Raw genomic sequence first — 15,331 nt, forward strand, 5'->3', positions numbered from 1 at the left:
TCCTATTCTTCATCTCCTTCAGCACATTTTCTACTTCTGCTTCCAAGATGGTGAATCCCTTTCCATCTTCCGGCAGATATTGCTCCTCTTCAACCTGAATTTCGCTTTGTATTTCATCCCCCTTATACAGACATTGCCATATGTTCAAAACCTCCTGTGGTTATTCTATTAGAGTACCATCCGCTCATTCTATTTCCATGTTATTCCTCTTTCCTTTACGTTCAAAAACTATCTCACTAGCCAGTCTACACAACATTTCATACTTTCCCTCTTCCTCTATTTTCTCCATTTCGTCGCATTTCTGTTTCATCCATTTTCCCTTGCTTCTTCAGTTTCCCTCCTTAATTTGTTATTCAGTTTCCTGTACCTCATTTTGCCGTCTTCATTTCTACATGTTTCCACTTCTCCGCTCTTCCATCTTTTTCAACATTTTTCTGTTATGCATTCTTTCCTGGTACTTTGGGATACTCTAATTCCTAGTACTTCTTTGGCTGAGTCCATGAGTCCTTCCCTCATTTTTATCCATTTGTAATTAACACTTTCATCAACACTACCTCTTTCCCTTTTTCCCATAAATCTGCTTTCCAAATCTGATGTCTTTCCTACCTCTTTGAGTCTTTGTATGTTCAGTCTATCTTTTGCTTTACCTCTCCAGACGTTTTTCAATTCACTTGTATTTCTCCGACTACTAGGTTGTGGTATGAATTTATATCCGCTCCTGGATAAGCTTTCAAACAGTTCCTAAATATTTTTTCTATCAGGATATAGTGCAACTGATATCTTTCCCTATTCAGACTTGATTTCTATGTGTAACGTCTCCTTTTGTGATGTTCAAATAATTTTTTACCCACTGCTAATGAATTTTCTTTACAGAAACTAATTAGTCGTTCACCTCTCTCATTTATTATCCGTAATCCAAATTTCCTACTCTATCTTACTCTCTTCCAGTCCCCCACGATGATAATGCAGGCATTTCTATTTTCCTTCTCCATGAGTTCCTGTATTTTCTCATAATATTCTTCCACTTCCTCATCTCTATGCCGGCTGATTGGCATATATACCTGTATTAACACCAAATATTTTGAATTACCCTTCAGTCGTATCATCATCGGTCTTCCATCAATATATTGTACATTCATTACCTTCTTTTAAGAAGGCCTGCATTTATTCGCGCCGAATAGGAGGGACGTACGTCATGCTGGTGCCACATATGTTGCCTTATTTCCAATGAAATGTCTTCGTTTAGGAACTACGGACACTTGTAGCTATTTAACGCTCTATCAATAAAACAGTGGCCAATGATGCGGTTCCTGTAAACTCCACACACTGTATATTGTTTATCTGTTTTCTTCTGCTAGCGTAGGTTTTCAACTGACTAGTAGAGGATACTGAGAAGATATTCGCCAATGACTTGTAGGTATACTTCCTCCTTAAACAAAACGTTACACAGAAACGCCGCATCATTTTCCATCTTTCGTAGACACCATTCGGAGAACTATAATCGATTTCGAAATTCACTGATATAACGCTGTTGATGGAACGAAATTTGAAAAGAATGGAACGTGTTGGAATGCAGTGTTTGTTAGACTCTGCTGTGGCTGATCCCACTCGTACGTGCAAGCTGCCTGATAAGATGTTTGTCACGTGTTAGCGCTGCCGAAGTGTTAGCTGCAATGCACTCGTCAGTTGCTCTTATTCTTCGCTGGCGTATTTCACTGTTCACACTCTGTGTTCCTTGATTTTTGTAATGATACTCTATCTGCCAAAAAAAAAGATAAGCACTTACAACGAATCAAAATGGTTGAAATGGCTCTGAGCACTATTGGACTTAACTTCTGAGGTCATCAGTCCCCTAGAACTTAGAACTACTTAAACCTGACTAACCTAAGGACATCACACACATCCATGCCCGAGGCACGATTCGAACCTGAGACCCTAGCGGTCGCGCGGTTCCAGACTGTAGCGCCTAGAACCGCTCGGCCACTCCGGCCGGCTACAAGGAATCCCTTGAGTACGAGGTCGCAAGTTCCATCTTCAATACGGCTAATTTGAAAGTGTTGTGTTAACAGTTGTCAGGAAAAATGTTAGCTGCTAATGACCCACCATGTGCACGAGGATGACGACAGAAAATGAGAGTCCGGGAGTGCTGAGATCAACCTTCTGTGTGATGTATGTATTACACTTCATGAAACGGAGGTCGTCAGCATTGAAGAAATGTTCAAAATAAACCACTAACTTGTACCATGAACACCGAAATAAAAGTGGCGGGTCACAGTGATCACAAAGGTTCGCACCATGAAGATCGAAGGCGAACTCCACGCGAGTCACAAACAGTCCAGGGCGTTCAGCTGGGTTTCCTCTCTTAAAATAATGCATATAGAATCACACTGGTGTAACAGGGTGATGAGGACTGACGGAATGTGGTGGCATGCAGCCGAATGCGAAACAATCAGTCCTTTAAGGCGTAGCTGCAGATAATATGTTCTACAGGCACAGAAAACACAAACATCCAATGGCTGAATTTGTGCAGTGGTTCCAGGTGGTGTGAACTACAATGTCACCACACTTTTCAGGAGGGATAGCTTGCTCCAGGGAAGTATGATTTTATACACAAACCAGGAATCAAGCAAAAGCAAATTATTTGAACAAGCTATTGGTCAAAAGCAGTGCTCGTACCATAGTTGTCCAACAAGGGTGATGATCAACGTGGCGCGACACGTGTTTCAATATCACTTTGACTCGTTAAGCACGTATCGTCATCGTTGTACTCCAAATGCACATTGTCCGCAGAAGCAAGCGGATACAATGCTACACATTCCCGGCGGGGTCAGGGATTTTCTCTGCCTCGTGATGACTGGGTGTTGTGTGATGTCCTTAGGTTAGTTAGGTATAAGTAGTTCTAAGTTCTAGGGGACTGATAACCATAGATGTTAAGTCCCATAGTCCTCAGAGCCATTTGAAACTTTTTTTTTTTTTTTTTTTTTTTTTTTTTTTTTTTTTTTTTTCTATACATTCCACTGACTCATCTCGCAGAAATGCTAATATTTCATATGGCATTTCTTTTCCACTCTGAGAAATCCCTTGGGTTCCTTTCTATATCTACATCTACATCTACATCCCGCAAGCCACCCAACGGTGTGTGGCGGAGGGCACTTAACGTGCCACTGTCATTACCTCCCTTTGCTGTTCCAGTCGCGTATGGTTCGCGGGAAGAACGACTGCCGGAAAGCCTCTGTGCACGCTCGAATCTCTCTAATTTTACATTCGTGATCTCCTCTGGAGGTATAAGTAGGGGGATGCAATATATTCGATACCCCATCCAGAAACGCACCCTCTCGACACCTGGACAGCAAGCTACACCACGATGCAGAGCGCCTTTCTTGCAGAGTCTGCCACTTGTGTTTTCTAAACATCTCCGTAACGCTATCACGCTTACCAAATGACCCTGTGACGAAACGCGCCGCTCTTCTTTGGATCTTCTCTATCTCCTCTGTCAACCCGACCTGATACGGATCCCACACTGATGAGCAATACTCAAGTATAGGTCGAACGAGTGTTTTGTAAGCCACCTCCTTTGTTGATGGACTTCATTTTCTAAGGACTCTCCCAATGAATCTTAACCTTACCAACAATTAATTTTATATCATCATTCCACTTCAAATCGTTCCGCACGCATACTCCCAGATATTTTACAGAAGTAACTGCTACCAGTGTTTGTTCCGCTATCATATAATCATACAATAAAGGATCCTTCTTTCTATGTATTCGCAATACATTACATTATTCTATGTTAAGGGTCAGTTGCCACTCCCTGCACCAAGTGCCTATCCGCTGCAGACCTTCCTGCATTTCGCTGCAATTTTCTAATGCTGAAACTTCTCTTTATACTACAGCATCATCCGCGAAAAGCCGCATGGAACTTCCGACACTATCTACTAGGTCATTCATATACACTCCTGGAAATGGAAAAAAGAACACATTGACACCGGTGTGTCAGACCCACTATACTTGCTCCGGACACTGCGAGAGGGCTGTACAAGCAATGATCACACGCACGGCACAGCGGACACACCAGGAACCGCGGTGTTGGCCGTCGAATGGCGCTAGCTGCGCAGCATTTGTGCACCGCCGCCGTCAGTGTCAGCCAGTTTGCCGTGGCATACGGAGCTCCATCGCAGTCTTTAACACTGGTAGCATGCCGCGACAGCGTGGACGTGAACCGTATGTGCAGTTGACGGACTTTGAGCGAGGGCGTATAGTGGGCATGCGGGAGGCCGGGTGGACGTACCGCCGAATTGCTCAACACGTGGGGCGTGAGGTCTCCACAGTACATCGATGTTGTCGCCAGTGGTCGGCGGAAGGTGCACGTGCCCGTCGACCTGGGACCGGACCGCAGCGACGCACGGATGCACGCCAAGACCGTAGGATCCTACGCAGTGCCGTAGGGGACCGCACCGCCACTTCCCAGCAAATTAGGGACACTGTTGCTCCTGGGGTATCGGCGAGGACCATTCGCAACCGTCTCCATGAAGCTGGGCTACGGTCCCGCACACCGTTAGGCCGTCTTCCGCTCACGCCCCAACATCGTGCAGCCCGCCTCCAGTGGTGTCGCGACAGGCGTGAATGGAGGGACGAATGGAGACGTGTCGTCTTCAGCGATGAGAGTCGCTTCTGCCTTGGTGCCAATGATGGTCGTATGCGTGTTTGGCGCCGTGCAGGTGAGCGCCACAATCAGGACTGCATACGACCGAGGCACACAGGGCCAACACCCGGCATCATGGTGTGGGGAGCGATCTCCTACACTGGCCGTACACCACTGGTGATCGTCGAGGGGACACTGAATAGTGCACAGTACATCCAAACCGTCATCGAAGCCATCGTTCTACCATTCCTAGACCGTCAAGGGAACTTGCTGTTCCAAAAGGACAATGCACGTCCGCTTGTATCCCATGCCACCCAATGTGCTCTAGAAGGTGTAAGTCAACTACCCTGGCCAGCAAGATCTCCGGATCTGTCCCCCATTGAGCATGTTTGGGACTGGATGAAGCGTCGTCTCACGCGGTCTGCACGTCCAGCACGAACGCTGGTCCAACTGAGGCGCCAGGTGGAAATGGCATGGCAAGCCGTTCCACAGGACTACATCCAGCATCTCTACGATCGTCTCCATGGGAGAATAGCAGCCTGCATTGCTGCGAAAGGTGGATATACACTGTACTAGTGCCGACATTGTGCATGCTCTGTTGCCTGTGTCTGTGTGCCTGTGGTTCTGTCAGTGTGATCATGTGATGTATCTGACCCCAGGAATGTGTCAATAAAGTTTCCCCTTCCTAGGACAATGAATTCACGGTGTTCTTATTTCAATTTCCAGGAGTGTATATTGTGAAAAGCAATGGTCCCATAACACTCCCCTGTGGCACGCCAGAGGTTACGTTAACGTCTGTAGACGTCTCTCCATTGAGAACAACATGCTGTTTTCTGTTTGCTAAAAACTCTTCAATCCAGCCACACAGCTGGTCTGATATTCCGTAGGCTCTTACTTTGTTTATTAGGCGACAGTGCGCAACTGTATCCGACGAAATGTCAACTTCGACAACTGTTGCTGCGGATATAACGCAATGTTTATTTTGTTTATCGTTGGAATTGGTCTGCTTTATCTCAACACCGCTAACACTAGCACTGTGGTCGGTTACTCGGCCACAGCAGTTCAACTACACCCGGTAGCCCCATACTGCGCTCACTACTGGCTACCCTCAGTTCCGCCCCCTGTTGCCATTAGCACGCAGTATTGCGGTTGCATGGGAGACAGTACGTGGGGCGTCGAAAGCCGTAAGCATCATTTAGCGACCTCATACTCAAGTGGTTCCTTGTAATTGCGAAAACCAACTCTTTCGATACACAACAGGAAGATATCATTTTTAATAAAGTGCAACAATCACAAAGTAATCCAATAATAGGTAACCCAAAATATATGAAGATGCCATATATGGAAAAAAATGGTTCAAATGGCTCTGAGCACTATGGGACTCAACTGCTGCGGTCATAAGTCCCCTAGAACTTAGAACTACTTAAACCTAACTAACCTAAGGACATCACACACATCCATGGCCGAGGCAGGATTCGAACCTGCGACCGTAGCAGTCGCACGGTTCCTGACTGCGCGCCTAGAACCGCGAGACCACCGCGGCCGGCCATATATGGAAAACATATCAGATAGAATTACTAATTTATTCAAAAATTCTGGAATAACAATAGCATTCACAACTGACAATACTTTACAACAAAAATTAGGACATATCATAAGTAAAGATAATGAAAATTTACCAGATCAGGAGTGTATAAGATCCAATGTAGAAGGTGTGAGAAAATATATATCGGCCAAACAAGTCGTAATTTTGCAGTAGGGTACAAAGAACATACGACGGGTACCTCACGAACAAAATCTGTATTTGGCCATCACATAACATTCAATAATCATGCTGAGGGGACAGTAGAGCAGACTCTACAAGTTCTTCATTATGCAAATAAAGGCTTACTTATGAATATCTTAGAAGAAATCGAGATATATGCTCATTTGAAAACCAAATCATCAATGCTGCTCAATGAACAATTAGATTTTTGCGAAAAATATTTTTACGACCTTTTTGACGAAATTTTATAATGAAGGTGCACCTACTCTTTCGTATTAAAATATAAAATTAGTTATACCCATGGCAAAAGCTATGTATGAAAAATATGCTATATAAGATATAAAATTTTTATTAAACTGGATTACTATAAAAACTATTAGATCGATGAGTTCTAAATATTTAATCAGCGGTCTCATCAGTTATTCAGACAAACATAATGCGGAACATACTCCTGGCTGCTTCCCTACTGTTATAAAAAATGTTCCTATGAAAATTACAGTTAAAGTAAGACGATTCTGCAACATCCATCAAAGATGCAATTGTGATGTAGGCGACCCGGTATAATCGATATATACCACAACTCCAAGGACTTCTACATCTTTGATTTAACTGACACTGTAATAGTATTAAGGTTGCCCATGGAGGGCACAGTTATTACACATCGTAGTTTACCATTTTTATATAAAATATAAATAAGTTCTACACATAGTAACTATCTGTTAATCAGACATTTTAAATGAATCAATTTTATGTTATTAGTGTATTTCGTACTTTTATACTTTGACGATAGCGTCATATTATGAACGCTGATTGGCAGTTGTGAAGTAGTGTGAGAGGAAGTAGGCGGAGCCTCTGCATATTTAAGCTCATGCTCAGCACTCATAACCATCAGTTGACTTCGTAGCAGCTGAGGAGAGCTCCGCCTTCCATCCTCCAAGGAAGCCATGGGTATAATTAATTTTATTTTATCTTGTTATTAATTTTGACGTCATTAGACACTTTCATTTTATTTAAAGATTGGTTTATGGTATTTCCTAAAATTAATTCACAGGTCTGAAGATGGTTGTGTAAAAATAACCGAAACCGGTCACCTATGTTATTGAGACATAAGTGTTGTGACCAAGAATGAGCTTTAGTTAAAATACTTGTAAGAAGACACGGTCGTATGTCGATGAAACTTACTGCGTACATGTGCACAGCACGTGACGGTCTGCGGGGACTCACCTTGTCGGTGTCCAGCCCCTTGGTCATGGCCCAGGTGGAGACGACGTAGTCCATGACGCGCTCGCTCAGCGCCTTGGGCACCTCGTGCAGCTTCATGAACTCCCGCACGTTGTTCAGCATGTCGTGGTACTTGGCCGTCGCCGACGTCATCTGCTGGATGATGGTCGTCACGTGACCGAAGATGGTGGCGTACAGCAGCGCTGTGGGTCGAGAGAGCAGTGCGAAATGACGTTAACTGTTTAGACACGAGTGATTACGAGAATTCACACATACCGCACAGGCTTTATTCCACCCACTGCTTAAGTGTGTGAAATCTTATGGGACTTAACTGCTAAGGTCATCAGTCCCTAAGCTTACACACTACTTAACCTAAATTAACCTAAGGACAAACACACAGACCCAAGCCCGAGGGAGGACTCGAACCTCCGCCGGGACCAGCCGCACAGTCCATGACTGCACGCCTTACACCGCTCGGCTAATCCCTCGCGGCACACTGCTTAACACATGGTATAGATTAATGCAGATATTACGAATATTAAATTTCTTCGAAGCAGAACAGTTAATACGATACCGATGCATGTATGTATGATCTACATTTATTTCGATTCAGAAGGAATATCTCAAGAGAGATTTTTGATATAAGTGTAAGACGTGTATATTACTATTGTCTAGTGTCAAACCACAATTTATGAGAGATTTTTATATTTTATTAATAGGATTAAGTAGGAATAATTAATATTTGTCATGTTGGAAATCATTGTGGTAGCAGGGAATGTCTGCACCAAAGTATTGTTGGCAAGAGAGACCGCACATTGATATAATTTCAAAAAGGGTGGGAGAGACAGCGTATGGATACATTTTAAGAAAAGAGCGGGAAAGGCCGCGCATTGATGCATTTTGTAATGGTAGCAGGGGTTGTCTGCACCAGAAAGCATTGTTGGCAGGAGAGACCACAGTTGAGCGTTCGTAGGAAGTCAGTAGTAAGCGAGAAGTGAAGCGAGTCGGTAGCAGGTCTGAAGCGAAAGGTTGAGAGGAGCGGTGTGCCTGCCAGCCACCAGCTATGATTTGTAAGAGATTATAAACGGATGTACAGAGACATCAGCTAACTATTATCATAAGAGGAACTAATATTATTGAATTAATCTTTTAAGAAACTCAAGACTACTGAAGGTATGTTTGCGCAATGCTAGTTGTAAGATTACTGTAAAAAGTAAGTCCCATTTGAACGTTTGTAAAATCATTTCATTCAGAATATAAGTAATTTTTGCCAGCAATATTGCATTTTTGATTATAATCCATCCCCAAAACCATCAACGTAAAACTTTTCAAAATTTTATTGTTGTCAAGAAAAAGTTTAACTATGAATTACGTAACTTCAGTCAAATTAATTCAAGAATAATGTCAGCTTTGCTATTAAAGAATCACGTCAGCTTTGATAATAAATACAGCCTCTTATTATGACAGCCCACCAGCAGCTAATAGGGTATAGTAAAACAGAGTAAGTATATTCATGTCGCAGTTCGATGTAGCAGTCAGATAGCACTCCAGTAACAGTAAAAAAGGTAAGGAACAGTTTTTGGTTATTGCAGGTAACGACTGAGGGCCACGACGACGACACATTTATGTTTCGTCGAAATAATCAGAAAATATCTTTTAATAAGCAGCATTTAAATTTGTATGCGAATATTGAGAAAGAGAATTAATTTCAAAGGGAAGATTTCATTTTTTTATTATTAAGCAAGAGATAGAAATCCTAAGTTATCTTAGGTTATTGTAGAAGGGAAGGTTTCATAGGTTGTTGTAAAAGGGAAGGTTGCGTAATAAGTAATACGACGTCAGCACGCCCGGCTAGCCGCGCGGTCTAACGCGCTGCTTCTCCAGCGGCAAGGCGTAGCAGTCCCCAGCACCAATCCTCCCGGCGGATTAATATCGAGTTCCGGTGTGCCAGCCTGTGGGTGTTCTTTAAGGCGGTTTTCCATCTACCTCGGCGAATGCGGGCTGGTTCCTCTTATTCCGCCTCAGTTACACTATGTCGGCGATTGCTGCGCAAACACTGTCTCCATGGACGCGTACACCATATTTACTCTACCACGCAAACATTTGGGGTTACGCTCGTCTGGTACGAGACGTTCGCCAGGCGGGTCTACTGGGGGCCGAACTGCAGAATAACCTTGGCTTCGGTGTGGTGCAGCGGTGGGGTGGGTGGATTGCTGTGGCCTGTTGTTGGTTGTGGGACGGTGGGACGAAGCCTCTTCGTCGTTGCTAGGTCTCCGGTTTAATTCACGATACACAAGGCAACAGAACGTCAGCTGTACTATGGTTGTAAGTTTTCGGAGCACTTTGACACATTTTCCACTTACATTTCGTATTATTATTCACTCACGAAAACTACTCCTACCTTCATTTTCAATACATACATAATAATTTTGTCACTTTTTTTTTTTATTGAGAACCTAACATTTCCAGTAAAATTAGATGGCACTTATAGTCCAATAAGTTTATAATTATCATTCTTCATGGCCACCTGTGATCAATACCCTGTATTTAAAATGTAATGTTATTCGAAAATTGTATGTTTTACATGTGGTTTAGAATAGAATACGAAAATGTTTGAAGTATCACGTCATTGGTAACATGTTAATTGTAACGGGAGTGACTACAACTCCTCGCTGTCAGTAATACGTTTTAATTAACAACGCCATTATCTTCATAAGCTACTCAGGAGAAAGTTGACTTTGGTGCCCAGCAAGTCAAGCTGGTCGTAGGTTGTGTTCCAAAAAGGAATAGCATAGAGACAGAAGTGATGGCACTTTCTGCAGGACTTGACCATTTTGCAGGACAACGCTCAAGCACGTACAGTGCAAGCTGTTACTGATTTGTTTGACTGATGGGGCTGCTAAGTGCTATACCACCTACAGCACTCCCCTGACTTAAGCCCCCGTGAGTTCAAGTCGATTTCTAAACCGAAGGAAACACTTCACGGCATTCGCTTCAGAACTGCTACAAATTCATCGGGCAGTAGACCGCGCCGCTCGAACTGTCAACACAACTGGCACTGCTAAGAGTATCCTAGAACTTCCACATCGCTGGCAACGGGTTATACACAATGCTGGTGACTACTTTGAAGGTCAGTAAAACTTTGAAACACGTATCTATTTTGTACGAGCTGTAAATAAAGAGTTGCCACTATCAAAGTTCCAAGCCCGTATATGTATTATATAGACTATCAGCTTACGAATATAATGCTAGTACAGCATCCATGTAATACCAATAAAAAGGCTCAGTGTCAGAGAAAGGGCGGAAACACGAGATGGACAGACGAGTAGGAGAAAATGGAGATAAAAATCGGGAGGGAGGATGGAAAGAGAGCGGGGGCAAGAGGAAGAGGAGAGAGAGAGAGAGAGAGAGAGAGAGAGAGAGATGGGGGGGGGGGGCGGAGGAGAAGATGGACACAGAAAGGGGTGAGGAGGTGATGGACAGAGAGAGGGGGAGACAGAGGGAACAGGAGGAGATGGAGAGGGAGGGAAGTAAAGATGGACAGAAAACGGGGGAGAAGTATGGACAGAGGGAGGGGGCAGGAAGAGAAGATGAACAACGAGAAGAAGGTGATGGACAGAGACAGGAGGGAGAAGGAGATAAGGATGTATGTCCAGTCCCGATACATGTTACAGAAGTATACTTTTTGTATTCGTTTTTTTATTCATTTTACCAAACTGAGCCACAACAATGTATGGTCAGAAAAGCTAGTTAATGTAATAATTTTGAATGAAAAGAAATTATATGAATCCCGGAACCATAGTAAAACATTGAAATAAGTGGGAGCACTTATCATGATCTCTCGCACGTGTATTTTGTATTTAGCAGCCGTTCCATTCTCGATTCCATACAGACAATATGCTGTGGCCTTGTACGTAGTGAAAAAGATGCCATTTTGTGAAGTAGATTATATTACAGAAAACGTTAAGGCCAATTTAAACAGAGATGATGAAGCATTTTATTTTTGGCAACAAATTATCATTAAAAAAAATCCAGTGATTCTCTTGCAGCAAGGCATCATTCCGTAGGCTAATGAATGTTAAGAACAACGACTGAAAAAATGATGGACCAAAAAGTTTCAAATAAACAGAAAGATCTGTCATTTATTTTGATAAAAGGGTCTGTTAATTGTCCAAGGTGTATTTCAAAAATGGTTCAAATGGCTCTGAGCACTATGGGACTCAACTGCTGAGGTCATAAGTCCCCTAGAACTTAGAACTACTTAAACCTAACTAACCTAAGGACAACACACACATCCATGCCCGAGGCAGGATTCGAACCTGCGACCGTAGCGGTCGCGCGGTTCCAGACTGTAGCGCCAGAACCGCTCGGCCACCAGCGGCCGGCAGGTGTATTTCATTTGCATACATGCACTATAGGTTTATGGTAAGAAGAAAATTGGTTTGTCAGCCAACAGCAAACAAATACAGTATGTTAGAAAGGCAAGCCGATCAATGTCGCCGTAGCGACCCTACGTCCCAATGGAGTTATCACAAAAACGGGAATCCACGTCGTTGGTTCGATGTTGGTCTTCCGGTCTAGCTTAGGACGTATAAGTTAGCTAAACAGTCGGCTTTAAAACTTATGTTCGCCAACGATAACTGCCGAAAAAAGGTTCTGCGCCCTGTACACGTGTATTAGCATGTGTGGGCTTGATTCATTGGGAAAAGATTAAGCCTCGAAATACACAAAATACTATAAAGAAAATAAAGACGTGTTCGAAGCATGGCCACATCGAGGGATGGTGAGAAACGCCCCACCACTGGCGCAGGCTCAGAAGGAGAGAAAAAAACTGACAAAGAAAAGAAAGACCGTTTAAGAATTAACCGGTGAGGCAGGTGGGTTCCTATCGTCACCTTCCACACTGTCGGACTTGCTTGCTACTCATGTAAAAGGAAAGTTTCTTTTTTTTTTACTTTATTGTTATTTTAAAACCTGTACAACAGGCAGGCTGTCAGCAGCACTCTACGCTGCTCTTCAGCCATAGAATACACAATCAGAAAAAACAGTGAGAATACACGTAAGTTACAGAACGGTGGGCAATAAAGCAGTAGACACATAAAGACAAACACGCAGCCGTTCACACTCGACGATAATCCACACTGCAAACTGTTGATACGACGCACAAACACTGAAGATGGCGACGGCACAGGTGAACGATGGAGTGCGACGGTGAACACTGAACACTAAACACGACGACACACACGAGACACTGATGGCGATGATCTGCGGCGCGCGAAAGTCCACTTAGCGTGTGCGAGTCCGGGGACCTGCCAAGAGAGGAGGAGGGGGGGTGGAAGAGGGAGAGGGGAGAACAGAGATGCCATGGGCAGAGGAGATAGGGGGAAGGGAGGAAGGGGGAGGGGAAGCCCGGGGGAAGAGGGGTGGAGGAAGGGGATGGGGGAAAATGAAAGAGAAGGGAGGGGAAGGGAGGGAGGGTGCCTAAAGGAAAGGACATAGGAAGTGGGGGGGGAGGATCAAAGTTGATAGGAGGGGTAGATGGAGGGGAGGAGGACATCATCAGGGAGGGGGAGCTGGCGGAAGCCACCTTGGGAGAGGGTAAGGAGGGTGGAGAGATGGGAATACAGGCACGGCAGTGGGCAGGGGTGGGAGAGGATGGGTGAGACAAGCGGATGAGGAGGATCGAGTTTGCGGGAGGTGTACAGGATTCGTATCCTCTCAAGGAAAGGGAGGAGGTGGGGGAAGGGGACGAGATCGTACAGGATCCGCATGGGGGAGGGGAGACGGATGCAATAGGCGAGGCGGAGAGCATTGCGTTCAAGGATTTGGAGGGATTTATAAAAGGTAGGGGGGGGGGGGCAGAGATCCAGGCCGGATGGGCGTAACAAAGGATAGGGCGGATGAGGGATTTATAGGTGTGGAGTATGGTGGAGGGGTCCACACCCCACGTACGGCCGGAAGGGAGCTTGAGGAGCCAGCGTCGGGAGCGTGCCTTGGCTTGGTAAAGTTTCATTGCGCTTTATGGTTTATATAATAATTTTATATCGCACCTTCCACTCAGTTTTACCACATTTATGGACCGACCTGTTCAATACACTCCTTTCCTATGCATAATGCACTTTTAACTTACATCGTATATTTTTACGTAATTTTGTTTTTTCTTCATTTTAAATGTAAACCACTAAATTGAAATTGTGAACGGCGGGACTAGTGGCCCCGCGTTCTTCTCTCCGTCAATTGATGGTAGCACTTTTGCCACTCTGGTTTACCAATTTGCCTCCTCGTTCGCATCCGCTGCTCCCTGTTCTGCGCTCACAGGCAGCACACCACGCCTCGTACACTCGGCGCTCAGGGACCACAGCACAGCGAAAGTGTCGTGATATCATTTGTTTATTTCCCTACCCAGGCAGTCGTCCGTATACTGTCTGGTGCCACTTGCGCATTGACATAGGTTTCATAGCACCTAGTCCGACCGGCGGTTTCGAAATGTTTTTAAAAGTTTTTAAAAATATTTTGGAAAAATTTGTTTTTTGTTTTTTTGTGTGTGTGTGTTGCGGCGTGTGAAAATTATCTCCCATCTTTTGCTATTTCCAGTACGATACCTGAGGATGGGCTCATAACAGTCCGAAACCGGTCGTATGAAAGTAAAGTAATTTACAAATGGTTAAAATGGCTCTGAGCACTAAGGGACTTAACTGCTGTGGTCACCAGTCGCCTAGAACTTAGAACTACTTAAACCTAACTAACCTAAGGCCATCACACACATCCATGCCCGAGGCAGGATTCGAACCTACGACCGTAGCGGTCGCGCGGTTCCAGATTGTAGCTCCTAGAACCGCTCGGCCACTCCGGCCGGCAAAGTAATTTACAACTGAAGCGGTATATTCAACCTCTGCTGTCGGAAGAAAATCGCAACACCAAAAAATAATTACTGTAGCGTAATGAAATTCCGGGGATACATTTGTCCACAAAACATTTTCATGTGGTTAATATTGCAAAATCACAGGATAATGTAAGCGTGAGATAAGACATTGAAAATGTCAAATGGTGGTATGTTGATAAAGGGTATAACCACCGGAATGTTGAATGCAAGCATGCAGACGTGCTTGATTGTGTTGTAAAAGTGACGGATGTCAGTTTGTCAGACGGAGACCCATGCCTCCTGCACATGGTCAGTCGGTACACGGGTAGTTAATGCCGTATGTGGATGACGCTGTTGTTGTCGTCCGATGATGTCTAATATGTACTCGATTGTAGACATACCTGGTGACCGAGAAGCCCAAGACAACATGTCGACACTCTGTTACAACAGCGGTATGTGGTCGAGAGTTATCCTGTCGGAAAACACTCTCTGGAATGCTGTTCATGAACGGCAGCACAACACATCGAATCAATAGACTGACGTACAAATTTGCAGTCAGGGTGCGTGGGATAACCACAAGTGTGGTCCTGTCGTACGAAATCTTACTGTTGACCATAAATCCAGATGTAAATCCAACGTGTCTAAGACTAGTTGCGGGCTCTCAGCTGGCCTCCTCCTAATCAACACACAGCCATCAGTGGTACCGAGACAGAACCAGTTTTCATCAGAAAACACAACTGAAATGTACCCTGCCCTTGCAACGAGCTCTCACTTGACACCGCTGAAGTCGCAGACGGCGAAGATTTGGGGTCAGTAGAAGGCACGCTACAGGGTGTCTGGA

General features: G+C 44.4%; 1 protein-coding gene across 1 annotated transcript in view; it reads right to left on the reverse strand.

The window, feature by feature from the left end:
* LOC126209974 (potassium voltage-gated channel protein eag-like) overlaps positions 1 to 15,331 on the reverse strand; it is a 244,250-nt gene that overhangs the window by 177,517 nt on the left and 51,402 nt on the right. The window contains exon 3 of the mRNA XM_049939085.1: positions 7,628 to 7,831. Within this exon, the coding sequence (XP_049795042.1) occupies positions 7,628 to 7,831 (204 nt within the window). The remainder of the gene's footprint in view (positions 1 to 7,627; positions 7,832 to 15,331) is intronic.

Source organism: Schistocerca nitens, chromosome 10 (genome assembly GCF_023898315.1).
Source record: "Schistocerca nitens isolate TAMUIC-IGC-003100 chromosome 10, iqSchNite1.1, whole genome shotgun sequence".
Taxonomy (NCBI): Eukaryota; Metazoa; Arthropoda; class Insecta; order Orthoptera; family Acrididae; genus Schistocerca; species Schistocerca nitens.